This window comes from Erpetoichthys calabaricus, chromosome 1 (assembly GCF_900747795.2).
Source record: "Erpetoichthys calabaricus chromosome 1, fErpCal1.3, whole genome shotgun sequence".
Taxonomy (NCBI): Eukaryota; Metazoa; Chordata; class Cladistia; order Polypteriformes; family Polypteridae; genus Erpetoichthys; species Erpetoichthys calabaricus.
Window position 1 is genome coordinate 342650685 of NC_041394.2, and position 19955 is coordinate 342670639.

Below are 19955 nucleotides of genomic sequence, written 5' to 3' on the forward strand. Positions count from 1 at the left end.
GGATCGCATCCCCCTTGTTGTCACCTACAACCCACATCTTGAAACACTTCGAAAAATTATAAAAGAACTTCAGCCAATACTAAACAATGATCAAACACTGAAAAATGCATTTCCTGAACCTCCCCTCCTGGCATACAGACAACCACCAAACCTTCAACAATTAATTGTCCGAGGTTCCCTAAGTGAACCAACAGAAAATGGCACATCTCCATGCCTACAGAAAAGATGCAAAACATGTGCCCACATCTATGATACAGACTGTATAGTTATACCACACTGCCGACTTGAACATCACATAAAGGGATCATTTTCCTGCAGATCATCTAATGTAGTCTACCTAATTTTCTGCATGAAATGTCCTGACACTGCACTCTATGTGGGAGAAACTGGACAAACACTCCGCCAGAGAATGAATTTCCACAGGTTCCACATTAAACATGGCAACACCGATGTTCCTGTGGCGGCCCACTTCAATAGCCATGAACACTGTGAGAAGGACTTTAAAGTCACAGTGCTTATGGGCAACTTCAAAACACAGCAAGAGAGAAAAGAATGAGAAGTTAAACTCATGCTAAAATTTAATACTTTAAAACATGGATTGAATAAAGACAAGAGTTTTATGGCCAGATATGAGGATTGTTTACATCTCTCAGAATGACAGACAACCTGTCTACAGACCCACATTGTTTTGAAAAAACTCATTACAAACTTCAAAAGACTTTGTTGGACAGTTATCTTATCCAGAGATCTTGACAATACATTGTTCTTTTCTCTCTTGTTAAATTAACCCTAGCCTGAATGAATCTATTAATTTTTTACATTTAAAATTTCTCATTTAAATATTTACCAATGTTGTTTCTTGTCTTAGAGTGTGTATATAAACATAGGGAACTCCAGTCTCTGTATTACATCTTGCCTGAAGAAGGGGCCTGAGTTGCCTCGAAAGCTTGCATATTGTAATCTTTTTAGTTAGCCAATAAAAGCTGTCATTTTGCTTGGCTTTTCTCTTGATTATATTATACAGATAAAACTTCAACTTCATTTAAATAATCTGTATTGTTACTAATTAAACATGTGAGGACACGGTGCCGCAGCGCTAGCTAGTTCATGGATTGTTCCTGCATTGCGTTGTATTCTTGCTGGTGCTGACGTGACACTGGAAGGATAGACGGATAGAATAATTAAACATGTACTACAAAGATATTTCAGTGTTGCTTAAAAGTTTTGAAGAATCGGCGTTCTAATCTTACAGATGGCTTCACGTCTATTACAGAGCTGATTGTGTGGCGATTGGGTATTTGGAGAAAGAAAAGTAAGGACAGGAATTGGAGGTTAGTACGTTTGAAAGAGACAGTACTGCTGCAGTAAATTATTTCATCGAAGGTTGCGCATGGCGCAGCAAGCCTCTTGCGTGAGACATGAACAAGCACTGCGCCACCATGTTCCCATATTTAATAACATGCTTTAGCTCTTATCATCATGAAAAAGATACCACATATACATCTCAGAATTTTAATTATTCAGAGAGCTGTAATATCACGAATGTAATGGATTCTGTTTCCTGTTGGAGAAAGAGAAAGCCCGTTTAAGAAGCAGGTAGTGATTCATACACATAGAAGATCAAATACAGAACAAAGCATTTAATGTGCTACTTTGGTTACAATGGGATTTGAGAAACTAGTAAATTAAACGATTTTAAGATGAAGTTTATAATGTTCTACTTTAATTGCAAAATAAACTACGTGATTAAAGTGGAAATTACGAGATTAAAGTTGACATTTCGTGCTTTTTTCCCACTGTGTGCCTATTTTTTTTGTCTGTACCCTAATAAGCTTTCATATGACACTCAGACAGTGGGCTATGACTCCCCTTTTCATGGCGACTTTGATATGTGATTTCTTTTTTATTTCGGGTACTGTGCGACTTTGTGAACTTGAGCATTTGAGTTTCTCCGACACTCAGTCACTTGATCAACTTCATTTTGTTGATTATACCACTGTTTAAACCAACAAATAGTACGTTTTATCTTTGCCTCCATTTGGTATTCGCTGAAATTCTTATATTTTCCCCCATGCTTTTCCCATTGTCTTTTCACTGAAGGCTGAGCTTAAGGGCTATTTATATTGATTTGTATATTCAAAGAGGCGTAATTCTGGGAGGAGTTGGGGCGGGACAGAAGGCGCGTGCACGTGCGTCACTTTTCACGCTGATCGGGATTTATGTAGCGGAAGAACGTGGAAGTTTGCGTATGTACAGATTCCTACATCTGATTTTTTCTGTGCGTGCGCACATTCCCGCTTTTGTGCTTACACCATGTTATAGTGTGAGTTCTATGCACAGCGTTATGCATGAGGCCCCTGGTGATTAGTTAGTTGCTGCATCAAGCAAGATGAATGTGTGGCCTTTAAGATACCATCCCAGATTGTGCTTGTGACGATGCGGGTTCGCTCCATGTTCCCATTCAGCTTCTGGGAGCCCTTGAACCCAACACCGCCGGTAATGTCACCGATGAGCTAGGCAGCGAGGCACAACATAGCAAGGGGATGGTACAAAAAGTGCAAAGTGCTTTTATTTAAAATCACCAAAAAAAAAAGTCAAAGTGTTCAAATAAATAAAGTGCAGTGCATCACAAAATCTTTAAATAAATAATCCATTAAAACACAAGTGAATCCGTGGAGGTTAAAAATTCAATAGAAAAAAAAAATCCTTTAAAAACAACGAGGTTAAAACAACGGCTGGAAGCTGTCTCTTCAAAACAGAAAGCCCGGTGCCTTTCTTTTACTGGTGACTCCTCCTCTTCTCCCATCCAGGCTATGTACCAAGGGTGCCACCCTACCTGCAGCTGACCTTCTCTCTGACTTCTCCTGCTGGTCCATTCGCCTCACCGATCCCTGGCTCCAGTAGGCTTCACCAAACCGTGACTTGGGCTCCCCAGCAAATAGGGTGCTCACGCTGGGGATATGACGTTCCAAGTCCCGACTCCTGCTGCCTTCCACAGTGAGCCATCCTTCTTCCGGTCACTCCCGTTTTTCATAAAATACTCAGTGGGAGCAACCACAAACACCCAGGCTCACTGCTCAGCTACACGTGAGCCTGCGCTCACTCGTTCACTCACTCGTTCATTCACTCTTGCACCGGCTTTCCTCTTCCTGCCACCTTCTTCTGCAGCCTCCATTCCTTTCCTTTCCTTCTCTTTTTTCATTCTCCCCCTAGCCGGCTTGTGCTTCTACTTACCACGGGGACGTGGATCAGATGTGGCAATTAGCACCTCCTGGGAACAATTATGGATGTGGACGACTCCTCACTTGTGCACTTAAGCGAGGATCGCGCGCATCACGAATTCCCTGGGAATCGATTCGCCACACTACCATGCCCCCTTTCTAAGCCGCGAAGGTGGCAATTATTTACACCACAGTGCATCAGATATTCTTCAGCAAGGTTTGAACTAATGTCACCCTCATCCAACTCCAATACAGACAAGTCTTCCACTTTTCCACTCCAACATATTTGTCCCTGGGTGTAAAGCATCATGCACTGTCCATTATGTGCCATACTACAGCTGTCCCACACTATTCATAATCTGTCTAGCTGTAAATACTCTTTTACAACTCTTCCATATTTACATATGATAACCTACCTTCCCGAGAAGACCTTTAAATTGCCAGACCGTGATGAGGATGTGAAGAACACCACATTCGGAGCTCAGTGGTTAATATCATGGCACCTCATGTTCGCACTGTTTAAATGTTGTGTTTTTTGCTTTTTCTTTATTACTTTATTAAATGTAACGGTGTTACACTAAATCTAATTTTACTAGGACTACGCTACCATGTACCAACTTAGTTCATGGCCGGGGGATGCCTAAATCAAAACATGGACTCATATCACAGACTCTTTTTATTGCTAAGAACTGGTTTAAAGTTTCATAATAAAGCCTGAACCACCACCTCATCAGCATTGTTTACTAGTCAAACAAAGTACAAGTTGAATCAAACTTTGCTCGCCCATGACCCCAAACCACCACCCATCCAACCGCGCTACATGGCAACCACTTCATCTCTGCTGCATGCATTGTGAAAAGGGGGGCTGAATGCACCCCAAGGAGATGTGGACGCTCCTCTGACTCCCCCTCTTAAACAATGATACAATGGGAAACATATAGTGTGTTTATTTTTTTTTTTTTCCTCCTCTTTGCTCAATCAGCTGCTGGCTTGCTGGTGCTGCCGCCATGCTGTGTGATCTGCAACTCGCACGGTGCACTTCTGTCATATCACCTATGTCCATATATTCAATCTCTTTTTCGCTTTTACCTTTTCATCAATATCGCATTGAATTTTGATTCCGTGTTTGGAATTATAGTCATCCCTCACCTATCGCGGGGGTTACGTTCCAGAGCCCCCCGTGATAGGTGAAAATCTACGAAGTAGCGACCTATATTTATTTTATTATATTTATATATTTTAGGGCTTTATAAACCTTCCCACCCTCTTATAAACCTTTCCCACACTCTTGTAAACACTTCCTATGCTCTTAAACACTTTTTACACTCTTAAACACCACAGAGCAACACTACTTGCAGCGATCAGACATCGATATGTCTGCCGCTCGCTTTGTGAAGGGGGGCAGCTGAACGCATGCTAAGCAGAAGTGAACTTTGTGCTGCTTCTGCCAAAATGCCTGCTTGTCACTCTGCATGTTCTGAAGGAGGAGGAGGAGTGGGGGGAGTGTGTGGGATGAAGGCACGTTTGCTCAAACCCCCCTCCCCCTCCTGGGAGGTGCGGTACACTCCTGCCACTTCGAGTTGTGAAGGCTGGGGGTCGGTGGGTGAGAGCTAAGGAGAAGTGGACTTTGTGCTGCTTGTCGCTCTGCGTGTCAATAATTTAAAAGCCTGTACAGCAGCTATTTTCCTGTCTCGCTGCCTTGTCTTGCGTGAAGTTAAAATGTTTTATAATAGAGAGATGTTACTCATATCCTTAGCCCGACATCCACATATCGTATGTGTTAACAAAGTGTGTTTTATAAGTTTACATGTGTTTTAAAGTGTGTGGGATGGGTATTTTAAGGCTTAAACTATAATAATGTTTATTTATATGGTCTTTCAATATTGCGGATTTTCACCTATAGCTGATGGGCCTGGAACGTAACTTCCGCAATAGGCGGGCGATCACTTGTGTTTAAAAAAACCTGCAATACAGTGAAGCCGCAATAGGTGAACAGCGATATGGCGAGGGACGACTGTACATCGTGACAACGCAATGTATATCTGCCCGTGAGTGAAAATCGTTTCAGTTTTCTGTACAAGAAATGTATCTGACATAACCTCGCAGGACTTTTCCAAATCTTTTTGTATAAGCACTTGTCTCACGGGGCTTCTAGCTATGGGCGTGGTTACATCGCTGGGCATGAACACTCGTGTCACCGGATGTGAAAGTGTCTCTGAGACAATCATCATCTCGTCTTCTTCCAAGATTTTTTTTTTTTTTTTTTTATAATAAAGAGATCACTCATTATGAATGTTGAAAGGAAAAAATTAAAATGTGCTGTAAATTACAATTTAAAAAGCACACACAAATCTACCAGTAAAAAAAAAACCCTGCAGACCAAAGCCACTGCTAGCAATAAAAAGAAAACCAATCACTGTGTGAGAAGCATCTTGTGGATGGAATATCAAGATTTACCAAAATGGTCATGGCATGAGTTTTAATCCCAATCAGCCAGACTCCTTCACTACTACAAAGTAAAACCAAGACCATAAAATCCACTTAAAAACCAAAACCAGTTAAGGTGTTTACCTTGCTTGCCTCTCTTGGTCACTACACAGGGTGTTTTTGGCCCAATAAAGTGATCACCTTCTGCCAAGCACACTTTAAAAAGACACGTCAGCTCAAGATTATCCCTGTGTGTCCTCCTACAACCAAACTGAGTAATAGACCAGCTCAACATCACTCACTAACTAGCACAGGCGACACAAGTGTTATATCTAAAACTCTTACTTTTGAAGTTAAAAACATAAAAATTCAACACACGCGCACCATCAAAGCTTTTTAAATTACCGAACAGTCCAATGATAGAATGACAAAAACTCTACTGTCTTGCCTGTGCTGTTTCACTGTCACTGTATTCTGTTTTGCTGTCCGCTATCCTCTGCATTCATACAGTGGATGTTCATTCAGTGTACTTGTTGTCCAAATTCATATCATCATATCATTGTGTTTACTTGTGTACCGCACACAACCATACACACCAGTGACGTCTTTTACATGTTCTATAATGCTGTGATGACCAGTATGATTTTCTGTATTGTGGTGTACTGGGCTGGTAACATCACTGGAGAAGAGGCCCACCGGATTTACCAGCTGATTAAGAAAGCAGGCAGACTATGGGATGTCCCTGTACCTTTTGGAGTTTGTAGCAAAGGAGAGAAACCAAACTGAGTGCCATTATGAACAATGCTGCACATCCTCTCTCTGTGACACACTACCACTGAAGACTTTCATGCAACAAATGATTCAGCAAACGTGTTAAAGAAAATGCTACTGGGGCTACTTCACAGCAATGGCAGTACTCCTTTGTAAAGCTGCTTTGTGACTGCTCTGTAATCTTTTAGCAAAGTTAGGTTTTTATTTTTTTATTTTTTATTCTGTTAATTTTGCCTCCACCTTTTAATTTTTAATTTTCTTGAGCTTCCTCTGTTAATCTAAATGTCCCCTTCCATCCATCCATAAGTGTCTTAAGTGTTCAAGAGCTAGTGTTTTAAATGCTTTTCTTTATGCATAAAACCTCGGTAGAAATGAGTAAGGAGTGTTTTAGTTATACTTATGATATTGGGTGGTAAACTTTGGATATGTGGTGAAGGCATTAATTTTCTTGTTATCAAAAACAGCAGGATGTCAGCTTCCTCTATCAGAAAATTTAATTTTCAGATATTGGACCCAGAGTGAAGTTTGCATGTGCTCCCTGTGTCCATGTGTTCCCTCTTCTTCATAGGCATACAAATTAGCTGGATTGGCAATGCTAAATTAGTAGTGCGTAGTGAAGGATGTGCGTTCTCCCTGTGATTGACCAGCGCCCTGTCCAGGTGTTGTTCCTTCCTTGCACCCAATTATTGCTAGGATAGACTCCAGCTGCCCTGCAACCCTGCCCTGGATACGCAGTTTGAGAAAATAAATAGATGGATGGATGTTTTTTGAAGCAGTTTATATTGAGATAACCAAGGATAGCTGTTTTTGTTTTCACAAAGACACCATTTAAGTTCAGATCATGTGTTTTGAATTAATCTAATATAGTAAGGAAATGTGTGACCTTCTTTACCACACTTACACTTTTACACACTATTATTGTCCATCCTTATAATGGTGGTGCAATATGTGACGATGCAGGTCTGCTTCACGCTCCCATCATCCTTATGGGAGCCCTGAACCCGACACCATCGGTAATTTCACTGAAATGAGCTGACATACGAGGACAATTCTCAAATGAAGCCAGGGGATATTTCCAAAAGTGCCAATGTGCTTTTATTTCAACAAAAATCACAAGTGTCCAAACAAAGTACAGTGCCTCCCAGTTTCAATAAATATTCTATAAAAACAGTGCAAAGTGGGGATAGAAATATCAATAAATAAATCCTTTAAAATCAGAGGTTAAAAAAGCAGTCTCTCTTCATGATCTTAGCACGCCTCCTTCTCTCATTCTCCCCGGCTCACCCATAAATCATGTAGCCGGCAGAGATCTGTCTTGACTGCTTCCGGACATCGCAGCCAGACCGCCCGAGGTCGGCTCTCCTCCCTTCATCCTTCGCACTCACGTAGTCGCACCTCAGATCCCTCGGGAGGACTCCTGCCTTGCTCACCCCGCTCACCCGAACAGTCAGTGGGGTAGACTAGCCCCTAGAGCGCCACAACCAAACACTCCTTCTCGAGGCCCTAGCTCATGCTGTCTCCTCCTTACAGGTTGCCAGATCCTCCTGCTAAGACTGCCTTTCACTTTTTTTAACCTCTTTTTCCTTCTCTTCACCTCGATCAATCTTTCCATCCATCCCCTTCCTGTAGCCAACCCGTATATATTTACACATCCCTCCGTGGGCGCAGTGCCTTAATCACACTCCACAGGAAGCCTATGAACAAATTGAGAGCGATCGTACCCACATGTGCAGGTGCGACTCGCTCCAACTACCTCATTAATTCCCCACGGTCGTGCAATCGCGCCCACGAAGAATGACACGGCTATACAGATTTAAAACCTGGCCCTTATTTTTTTGAAGCCGCGGACCCGCTATACCACACAATAAAGAATGTCATAATGGCTGAAGTCGTGTCATTTAGCTATTCTCTTTGTGGTTGGTCAGCAAGTCGGCTAACATCTGCCACGGTGCCCTCCTTCAGTTGCGAGAAGCAGATCATAGAATAGTTGAAATAGTTTACTGTCAAGTAATGCAAAGAGTATGCGCCGACTTGCTGACCAACCACAAGCGTTACCTGGTAGGTAACCACCCATACAATCAGATTGTGACACAGACTACGAATGCAATGAATGTAATTACCCTGATCTACATACTGTCAAATAAACGAACCACACGCCGTGGCGCAGCGTTAGGGGCTTCGCCTCTAGCACTGACGTCCGAGGTTCGATTCCCGTAAGGGAGTGCAATGAGTGTGTACGCCTGATGAGCCCAGAATTAGGGCGAAACACGTGTCGCGTACTCTTTGCATTATTTGACAGTAAACTATTTCAACCTTATATATACATCTATATAAATAAAAATGTAAATGTTCGTTTGTTCAAAACCTTAAATCTCCAAAAGTTCTTCACCGATTGCTTTGAAATTTTGACACAACGTTGCATTCAGATACGCGTGTGTTTTTATATACATATTATATAGATGTCACACCTGTGACAGGTAAAAACATGCTTTTTTTTGAAAACACAGCGCCATCTGTTGGACGTAAAAGCAACACACGCTATACTAAATATTTTACGATTCTATTTCAATGTTTCGATCAAATACATTTGTAAGTATGTGAATAAAGGCAGCGACATGGCAGTTTTTGGCGTAAAACCAGAAAGAAGTGGAATGCGGTCATACATATCGATGAAATCACACAGTATTAGGCTGGAAGATACATAAGCAGCAATGAAGCTGTATGGCGAATTCTTTCATTTCCCATACATGAACGAAGTCCAGATGTTGTTCACTTAGCAGTACATCTAGAAAATGGACAACGCATTTATTTCACAGCTGTAAATGTGCAACAAATGGCCCTGAATCCACCGGCTACAACGTTAACTGCTTTCTTTACATTATGTCAAAATGACGCGTTTGCGAAAACACTGCTGTATTCAGAAGTGCCTACGTATTACACATGGAATGCGAGTAGAAAATCATTTGAACAACGCAAACAAGGAGAGTGAGTCAACGGACAACCTGGCATATTCAAAGAAACTACGATAGACAGACTGTACACCGTGCATCCCAATCAAGATGAATGCTTCTTTGTTCACATGTTGTTGGTAAATGTGCCCGGTCCGATGTCTTTCCTGCAATTGAGAATTGTCAACGGCGTTACACATGACACTTTCCGAAGTACATGTCAAGCTCTGAATTTATTGGAGAACGACTGACACTGGGTATACATTAATGACGCGTGCAACACGTCACATCCAAATCAAATTCGTGCATTGTTTGCAATCATATTGACCGCCTGCTCTCCTTCATCTCCAACACAGTTATGGGAGAAATATAAATCGCACATGGCTGAAGATATTTTCCATCGAATACACAAGTAAAATTCAAATATAAACATGGATTTCACAGCAGACATCTACAACTACGCGTTGATAATGATTGAAGATTTGTGCTTAGAAATCGCGAACAAAGTTCTCAATCAATTGGGAATGCCATCACCGAATCAATCTGCTGCTGCTTCGTTCGATGTAGAATTGCGTCATGAACAAAATTGCAACACGGGTGATCTTTTGTCGTATGTGCAATCAAATATTCCTAAGCTAACGCTTCAGCAAAAAGGCATTTACGATCAAATAATGCAAACTGTCAGTAATGGGGTTGTAGAAATCTGGAAATTGCGAATGGAAAGGTGCCGGTTGATCTGACCTCGGGACGAATTTCATTGCCTCATAACTTCTGCAGCTTAGTGATGTCAAAAGAAGAATTGGTTGAAAAAGTATTTCCCAATATTCAAACCAATTATAAGAATAACGATTGGCTGAGTGAACGAGCTATTCTTGTGGCCTAAAACAAAGACGTCTACGAACTTAACAATATTATTCAGTCTAACATTCTGCACAGACAGTGGAACAACAAAAAATATTGCATGCCCACAAGCATTGTGAAATTAAGCATGTTAGAAACGTGCGCTTTCTCTCTTCTTTCTTTTCCATTTAACCAGACTGAGCCACAGCAACACGTGGCCAGGTACAGCTCTGTATATCCATCCATCCATCCATTTTCCAACCCGCTGAATCCGAACACAGGGTCACGGGGGTCTGCTGGAGCCAATCCCAGCCAACACAGGGCAAAAGGCAGGGAACCAATCCTGGGCAGGGTGCCAACCCACCGCAGGACACACACAAACACACCCACACACCAAGTACACATTAGGGCCAATTTAGAATCGCCAATCCACCTAACCTGCATGTCTTTGGACTGTGGGAGGAAACCGGAGCGCCCGGAGGAAACCCACGCAGACACGGGGAGAACATGCAAACTCCACGCAGGGAGGACCCGGGAAGCGAACCCAGGTCCCCAGATCTCCCAACTGTGAGGCAGCAGCGCTACTCACTGTGCCACCGTGCCGCCCAGCTCTGTATATATAAATATATATATATATATATATATATATATATATATATATATATATATATATATATATATATATATATATATATAATATATATATATATATATATAATATATATAATATATATATATATACATACATACATACATACATATACACCAGGGGGGACCCAAAAATAACCGGAATTTTGTTGTTGTTAGTTTGGTACTTGTAGTACGTGGTGCAAGCGTCATTTTTTTTTACAATGGCCGATTATCATGAGCAACGCACGACAGTGAAATATTGTTTTCTTCTTGAAAAAAGTGTTGCAGAAACTATTATGTTAAAAAAAGCTTACAAAGAAGATGCTGTGGGTAAAAGCCAAGTCTACGAGTGGTTTGGCCGCTTTAAGAATGGTGAAATGTCGATTGAATACCACCAACGCCCCATCGCGAACCGATGAAAATGTCACCACAATCCGAGAATTAATTTATGAAAATCGACGTAGGACCATTGTCGAACTTGTTAAGATTACCCAGTTGTCGTGGAGCTCGGTTTAGCGAATTTTATCGCAAGATTTGAAAATGAGAAGAGTTTCTGCAAAATTTGTCCCGCGATTGCTGACAGCAGATCAAAAAGAGCATCGCCTGGAAACTTGTCGTGAAATGAAGGATCAGTTTGATAATGACCCAGATTTTTTTTCCAAAATTATTACATGAGATTAATCGTGGTGCTACAGTTACGATCCTGAGTCGAAACAACAGTCCAGTCATTGGAAAACCGCGAATTCTCCTCGAAAAAAAAAAAGCTCGGCAAGTGAAATCAAAAGTGAAAACAATGTTGATTTCTTTTTTTTACTGTCAAAGGTCTCGTGCATTATGAATTTGTTCCAGCAGGTCAGACTGTAAACCAAGCATTCTACCTAGAAGTGTTAAGAAGGTTGCGCAACAGTTTGAGAAGGAAACACCCTGATTTGTGGGAGTCGGGCGATTGGTTCTTTCATCATGACAACGCTCCATCTCACACTGCTCTCAGCATTCGCCAATTTTTGGCAAGAAAACGTTATGACAACCCTGAACCACCCACCCTACTCACCGGATTTAGCTCTGTGTAATTTCTTTTTGTTCCCTTGGATGAAAAAAGAATTGAAAGGAAGGCGTTTTGGTGATGTCGAAGAGGTAAAACAAGAAACGACCAGAGCATTAATGGGCATTACTTCAGACGAATTTAAAAAATGTTTCGAACAATGGAACAAACGGTTAGATAAGTGTATTTCCGCCAATGGAGAGTACTTTAAAGGAGACTAATTGTAGTTTGTACAGAAAATTAAATTAAACACTTTTTAAAAATATTTCCGGTTATTTTTGGGTCCCCCCTCGTGTGTGTGTGTGTGTGTGTGTGTGTATATATATATATATATATATATATATATATATATATATATATATATATATATATATATATATATATATATATATATTATGTACACACACACACACATATATTCAGTATACATACACATATACATCTATACTAATAAAAGGCAAAACCCTCACTGACTCACTCATCACTAACTCTCCAACTTCCCGTATAGGTAGAAGGCTGAAATGTGGCAGGCTCATTCCTTACAGCTTACTTACAAAAGTTAAGCAGGTTGCATTTCGAAATTCTACACGTAACGGTCCACAACGTCCACCATGTTAAACTTTCTTATTTATGGCCCCATCTTCACGAAATTTGGTAGGCAGCTTCCCTGCGCTAACCGAAACCGATCTACGTACTTATTTCGGTGGTATGACACCACTGTCAGCCGCCATATTGAACTTTCCAACGGTCTTTGTTACTTAATGGGCCCATCTTCAAGAAATTTGGTACGTGGGTTCCCAACGCTAACTGAATCCTACTTACGTACGTATATACGTCCATAGCCTGCAGCTTGGTCCACACTCTGAATCCTCCAGGCACTCCTGAGCATAATCTCATTTTGAAGGTTGGGGCACCAGTAATGTTACTGAGAAAGTTACAGCCACCGAAATTTTGTAATGGCACGAGACTTCAGGTCACATTCCTGCAAAAGAACCTAATTGAGGCAACTATTTTTACTGGCGTTGGCTCAGGGGAGAGAGTTTTTATTCCTCGCATCCCCGTTATACCCTCTGATCTCCCATTTCAATTCAAACACCTCCAATTTCCAGTAAGGCTCTGCTTCACAATGACAATTAATAAGTCTCATAGACAGACCCTACAAAAGGTTGGCATTGATTTGAGGCAAGATTGCTTTTCACTTGGCCAACTATACGTTGCATGCTCAAGAGTAAGCTCAGCGCACAGCTTGGTCATATTACAACCGGAGGGGCGAACTGACAACGTGGTATACAAAGAGATCCTTAACAAATAATTATTGGTACATTTTCCCTCAGTTTATTATTTAAAATTTTAAAGCAGTACTTCACCGCTGCGAAGCGTGGGTATTTTGCTAGTCAAGTATAAAGTATTAATGATTCTAAATGTGCAGAGAGTTGGAATATCATACATTTAATGTGCTCAGTATGGCGATCTATTGCTGTTTGCCACTGCTGTCAGTACTGGAGGAAGCCCTAGAAGAAAAGATGGCACAGAAGACGGTATGTGAGACTTTGAAAATGTATCGTGTCATTACGATCGGGAATATGCAACGCTTGAATATAAAAGCACCACGAATACATCTGTAAGTCTGCATTTTGCTTCACCACTTCGAACCATTCCTCAAACATCGGAGCGCGCACACTGATCTTGTAGGATCCACAAAGCGTCTTTTTGTCACATGTAGATAGTAACCAGAGACTCATGTCACATTCCAACTTTTAGCACACTGCGCCCCCCGACTTTTTGCTGGTACTGCAACTCGTGCACGCATCGCGTTAATTTCTGAGGACCTTCTCAGAGGACACATCAAATGAACGCTGGAAACAAGTGACAGCCATGATGCGGGCGCATACGCATTCTAAGCGTGAAGTATAAATGAGCCCTTAGACTTGCCAAATGCAGTTGGAAATCTCATCATCTGACCATATTCATTTAAACATTTAAAAATCTCTGCCTATGTCACATTTAGTGATTGTGTGCCGACCTCAGCATAGTTGTGCTCATCCCTGTTTCTCACAGCCAATAGCATGTTACCTGATGAAGCCTCTGGTGTTACTAAGGCTTAACAGCTGTGGCTGTTCAGCAGCAATCTCCACCTGTTTATTATTTTTTTTTTTTTTATTATGTTATATGAAACACAAGACATCTGAAAGAGGGGTGTCTGTTATTTTTGTTAGGTCTGAAACCTGCGTGTTCCTTATTTCTCTTCACTTAATTCAGTGCCTTCTACTTCAGGGCAACATTCATTACTTGTCAGCTCTTCTGCACCCACAGTCTGCCCCTAAGACTAAAAACTAAATCAAACCTGTTAAATTTTATCTTAGCAAGTCGCCAGGGTAGTTCAAGTCATTCGTTGAGTATGTCCCATTAGACGACCAGCTTCACAGGAACACACCGCCAACTGCCTCCATCCTAGTAAGATTATGTAAATGAAGGCTGTGACTTAAATAATGGTTTTGGATTTTGCAAGCTTAGTGCGATGTCACATTAAATGACTTACCAGCGATTTTAAGTTCCTCCTTCATATGCCCATTTTCCTTAAAACATAATTCCGACGCCTAAATTGTTTAAACCTGCCTTAACATGAAATGATTAAACAATTCTGGGACCCCAACAACACTGAATGTTTTATCATATTGAATGTTGCTGACACGCAGCTGTGCAAGATGGTCTTCATCTTCTAGTGTGTCAGACCCTCCTTTCATTCCCAAACTTGTTTTACACCTAATTTGATATGGAGAGTGATGAGTTACTGTTAACTTGCTATGAACTGTCTGACTTGACATCAGCTTTAACTAAGAGGATGCTATAAAAATGTCTTTAGATTTAAATGATGCACTTTTAATTGAATTGAATCCTGTGTTTTATCCACAGAGAAATAAAAATCTGCCATTTACTGTAACATTTAGATGGATGTGAAAGAGGAGATGTGTGAGGCTGACATAAATGTCATGGAGGAAAATACGATAAACGTTAAGGTGGAGGAATGTGAATGGGAGAGTCTGGAAATTAAGGAAGAGGAATATGAACTGGAGTCAGAGAGCATTAAAGAAGAGGTTGAAGAGAAGTTTGTCAGCATTGAGATGCACAACTATTGGAGTATGGAGAGTGTCAAGGAAGTCGACCTTCATTATGCACATCAAGATGGAGCAGTGACTGGGTTTGTCTCTTCTCAAAGCAGAAACTCTTCATCGCCAGAGTCTTCTATCAGTGTAAAATATGAATCATTACAGTCTGCTACAAATAGGACTGAAGGAATTTCATCTCCTAGAACTCAGGAAGGTAAGCCACCACCTAAAACATCATCTAAAACAAGTAAGTGAAAAATAAAAATTGGTGTACGTTTTAGGGTCAGCTGAAACTGCTGTCTTGTGCTTTCTTTAAGAGAAACCAAGATGCGATTTTAAACTATATCAAACACACAATGAAAAACACCAATTCAATATATTTTTACAAGTTTTGGAATATTCTGTTCTTCCATTATAGTTTGTAACATTGTGCAAACTCGTTAAATCTGTCCTTAGTAATAAGGAAACAAACGTACATTTGCAAGAAAAAATTTCTGAACCCTTTGGAATTCTGTTTATTTAAGCAATAATTTGTCCTAACAGTGTGGTCTGGTCTTCAATTAAGATCCTAAAACAAACACAATCGTCTTAAATAATATCAAACAATTAGACTTTTCGTCATTCCTTAATATGTTGTTTAAACATTAACAGTCCAGTTTGTGACCCCCCCCCCCATCTCTACTCACTTGTTGATCCTCCTTTCGCTCCAATGACCTCCACCAAACATTTCCTGCAGCTGCTGCTCTGCCGTCAATTTTAGTCCATTCCATTGTTCCAAAGTGAATTCACTTCCTTGATGTCTCTGATCAGCTGCCTTAAAGGTAAAGCTCTGGATTCTGATTGGCCAGTCCAGAGCATACGTTTGCTTCTGTTTAAGCCATTCTCATGTAGATTTCTTGCTTTGTTTTGGCTCATTGTCTTGTTTCATCCCCCAGCCTCTGTTAAGCTTTCACTTTCCTGACATTCTTCTATTAGGTTTTTTTTATAACAATTTTTAATTCAGTTTTACATTGATAATGGCAGTCAAACCTCGTCCTGGAGAAGCAAAATGGTCCCAAATCAAGATTCTACATGAGATGATAATATTCATGCTCTTTTTACCTCTAAACCAGTGTGAATTGAGGACACAAACATGGTGAAATGGGGTGACAGGCCTTCAAATGACCCAAACAGCAGACTGGGGTGACATTTATAAAACTTTGCATGGAATTGAGCGTGGAAAAAAAAACAAAAAAAAAACAAGAAAATGTGTACTCACTGAAAAATCTAATTTATAAAACCTGGCATACACACATTTCTACACAATTTACTTTTTATAAATCACATATCAATTTTCAAATATGCATACGTGAGCAGGGCGGCACGGTGGCACAGTGGGTAGCGCTGCTGCCTCGCAGTTGGGAGATCTGGGGACCTGGGTTCGCTTCCCGGGTCCTCCCTGCGTGGAGTTTGCATGTTCTCCCCGTGTCTGCGTGGGTTTCCTACGGGCGCTCCGGTTTCCTCCCACAGTCCAAAGACATGCAGGTTAGGTGGATTGGCGATTCTAAATTGGCCCTAGTGTGTGTTTGTGTGTGTCCTGCGGTGGGTTGGCACCCTGCCCAGGATTGGTTCCCTGCCTCGTGCCCTGTGTTGGCTGGGATTGGCTCCAGCAGACCCCCGTGACCCTGTGTTTGGATTCAGCGGGTTGGTAAATGGATGGATGGATGGATACGTGAGCACACCTTGAATCACCACCCTGAAACATTCACATATCTTCTTCTTTTGGCTGCTCCCGTTAGGGGTTGCCACAGCGGATCATCTTCTTCCATATCTTTCTGTCCTCTGCATCTTGTTCTGTTACACCCATCACCAGCATGTCCTCTCTCATCACATCCATAAACCTTCTCTTAGGCCTTCCTTTTTTCCTCTTCCCTGGCAGCTCTGTCCTTAGCATCCTTCTCCCAATATACCCAGCATCTCTCCTCTGCACATGTCCAAACCAATGCAATCTCGCCTCTCTGACTTTTTCTCCCAACCGTCCAACTTGAGCTGACCCTCTAATGTCCTCATTTCTAATCCTATCCATCCTCGTCACACCCAGTGCAAATCTTAGCATCTTTAACTCTGCCACCTCCAGCTCTGTCTCCTGCTTTCTGGTCAGTGCCAGCGTCTCCAGCCCATATAATATAGCTGGTCTCATTACCGTCCTGTAGACCTTCCCTTTCACTCTTGCTGATACCCGTCTGTCACAAATCACTCCTGACACTCTTCTCCACCCATTCCACCCTCCCTGCACTCTCATTTTCACCTCTCTTCCACAATCCCCATTGCTCTGTACTGTTGATCCCAAGTATTTCAACTCATCCACCTTCACCAACTCTACTCCCTGCATCCTCACCATTCCACTGACCTCCCTGTCATTTACACACATGCATTCTGTCTTGTTCCAACTGACCTTCATTCCTCTCCTCTCTAGAGCATATCTCCACCTCTCCAGTGTCTCCTCAACCTACTCCCTACTATTGCTACAGATCACAATGTCATCAGCAAACATCATAGTCCATGGGGACTTCTGTCTAATCTCTTCCGTCAACCTGTCCATCACCATTGCAAATAAGAAAGGGCTCAGAGCCGATCCCTGATGTAATCCCACCTCCACCTTGAATGCATCTATCACTCCTACCGCAGACCTCACCATTGTCACAATTCCCTCGTACATATCCTGTACAACTCTTACATACTTCTCTGTCACTCCCGACTTCCTCATACAATACCACAACTCCTCTGTAGGCACCCTGTCATATGCTTTCCCCAGGTCCACAAAGACGCAATAACTCCTTCTGGCCTTCTCTATACTTCTCCATCACAACACCCTCGGAGCCAACATTGCATCTGTGGTGCTCTTTCTTGGCATGAAACCATACTGCTGCTCACTAATCATCACCTCACTTCTTAACCTAGCTTCCACTACTCTTTCCCATAACTTCATGCTGTGGCTCATCAATTTTATTCCCCTGTGGTTACTGCAGTCCTATACATCCCCCTTATTAATCCATCTCATTCATACGTAATCACAATGCTGCAGAACGTCATTGGCTGGTAGAGCAGCCTCTCCCTCCTGATGTGTTGAAACCCCTCCACCTGCATTATGTAATATCTGCCTTTGCTTTGCATCTGAGAGTGAAAGATCATACTTGGCATTATAGCACCTCCTCTCTGCCCTCTGGGATTCATTAAATACGTACGGCACTGTTACTTGGTACACGTTATGACATGATTGTTGTTGCAATGAATAGTTCAGACCATATGAAACACTGGAGGGTTCAGCAAGTGTCTTTACCACAAAGCAGATCACCATGTACAGCACCATCATGTCTGTCAAAGCTACTTTGCCTCAGATTAATCGCAGGTTGAGCCAGGCCACAGAGACACAATGTTTGTCAGTCTCATCTTGGATGACCAGGGCTGTGTAGTCGGTAAATGCATCCTTCGACTCCGACTCCTTAGTTTCTGGTACTTCTGACTCTGACTCCTCTGTATTTAATATGCTAATGTATTTTCCATGTTGATTAAAGGAAGGCAACATACACGTCATTTTAGCACAGAACTACTGGCTAGGAAGCTGACTCTCTACCGTATTGGCCAGTTTAAACAAAAGACAAGAACCCCTAAACACACATCAAGCCATAGCACACACCTCCATCTACATCATTACACTTGTTTACACTCAAATTAACTTGTTAAACACATTATATCTGAAATAAAATGAAAACACTTTTTGTAATGTACCATAATCCAGATTACAATATGTGAATGTCAGGTAGTATAATAGCACAACTGAACTTCACACTAGTAGTAACACAACTATGCACTGCGCTTTATTCTTACATCAGATAAGTACTTAATTATGGCTGTTGTTTGTGAAATGGAGCATTTGAACTTACTGTATTTGTTTTTTGTTAGAATTTAAATTTGTTAGGAGTCGATACATTTTTTCCGACTCCAGGTACCAAAAATTGTCTCCGACTCCACAGCCCTGTGGATGACTTGTGTATTAATGGCATGTCACTGCTTGTTGATAATTGTGTTAGGGGAGCTGGATCCAGCTGGAAATTTCCTTTTTATGTTGGCAGAATCGTGTGTGTTCAGCTAGGAATGAGTTCTTTCATAATTGCGGCGTGTTACATAACCCGAGTCTTTATCGATAGAACATTAAAGGACGATATCCCCCCTTAGTGATATGGCAGTAAGAAATCACGCAAGAGAAATAACTTCGCTTTGTTTAGCGTCAGCTTATGTTGCATAACAGACAAAGGAAGCCAATGAGAAAACCCAGTCCGGGAGTGGGGGCCTGATGTGTGGAGTCTGTCAGTCTCGTCAGTGCAGTGGAATGCATTTTCAGGATTGAATGACGTTATCTCCCATCCATCCGTCAGCTTCAAAGGTGTGCCGGACAATGTTCCAGGGCTTTATACTCTTTCTTCATGTGCAGGACCTCCCTTAGGTGAACACGCACTTCCAAACAAGGCAACGGTGCACTAAAGAAATTCAGTTCCATGCTGACTTATCATATTATAAAATAGTACACAGCATCTCTCAGTCTAACTGCACGCTTTCCATTTGCTTCAATATGTCTTATGTCATACAGCTTGCCTAGCAGTTCTATGTGATGAACCCCTGTGCTTCATCTGGCTATGTGTCAGCTGTGCATATGAGCAGAACAAGGCAGATTTTATAAGATAGATTTACACAGAGCACAGTGACACATCAAACTTATGCTTACATCGTGTTATGTTTTATGTACACCCACACCAAACGAAAATCAAATGTATTGCATCACCATTCAGTTAATGTCTTACGTCACCGCAGGCAAAATGCAGTGAAGCTTGGCTGAGATGCTGTTGAGGTGTTGGCCATTTCCCTGAAAGTGACATAAACTGATGAAAAAAAAAAAATTGTGTTCAATGCAAATATGTATCATTGGCGCTCT

At 41.5% G+C, this 19955-nt stretch overlaps 1 protein-coding gene across 1 annotated transcript in view; it reads left to right on the forward strand.

The window, feature by feature from the left end:
- Positions 1-19955, forward strand: part of LOC114669006 (zinc finger protein 665-like) — an 81450-nt gene that overhangs the window by 54673 nt on the left and 6822 nt on the right. Inside the window, exon 6 of the mRNA XM_028825128.2 lies at positions 14828-15200. Within this exon, the coding sequence (XP_028680961.1) occupies positions 14828-15200 (373 nt within the window). The remainder of the gene's footprint in view (positions 1-14827; positions 15201-19955) is intronic.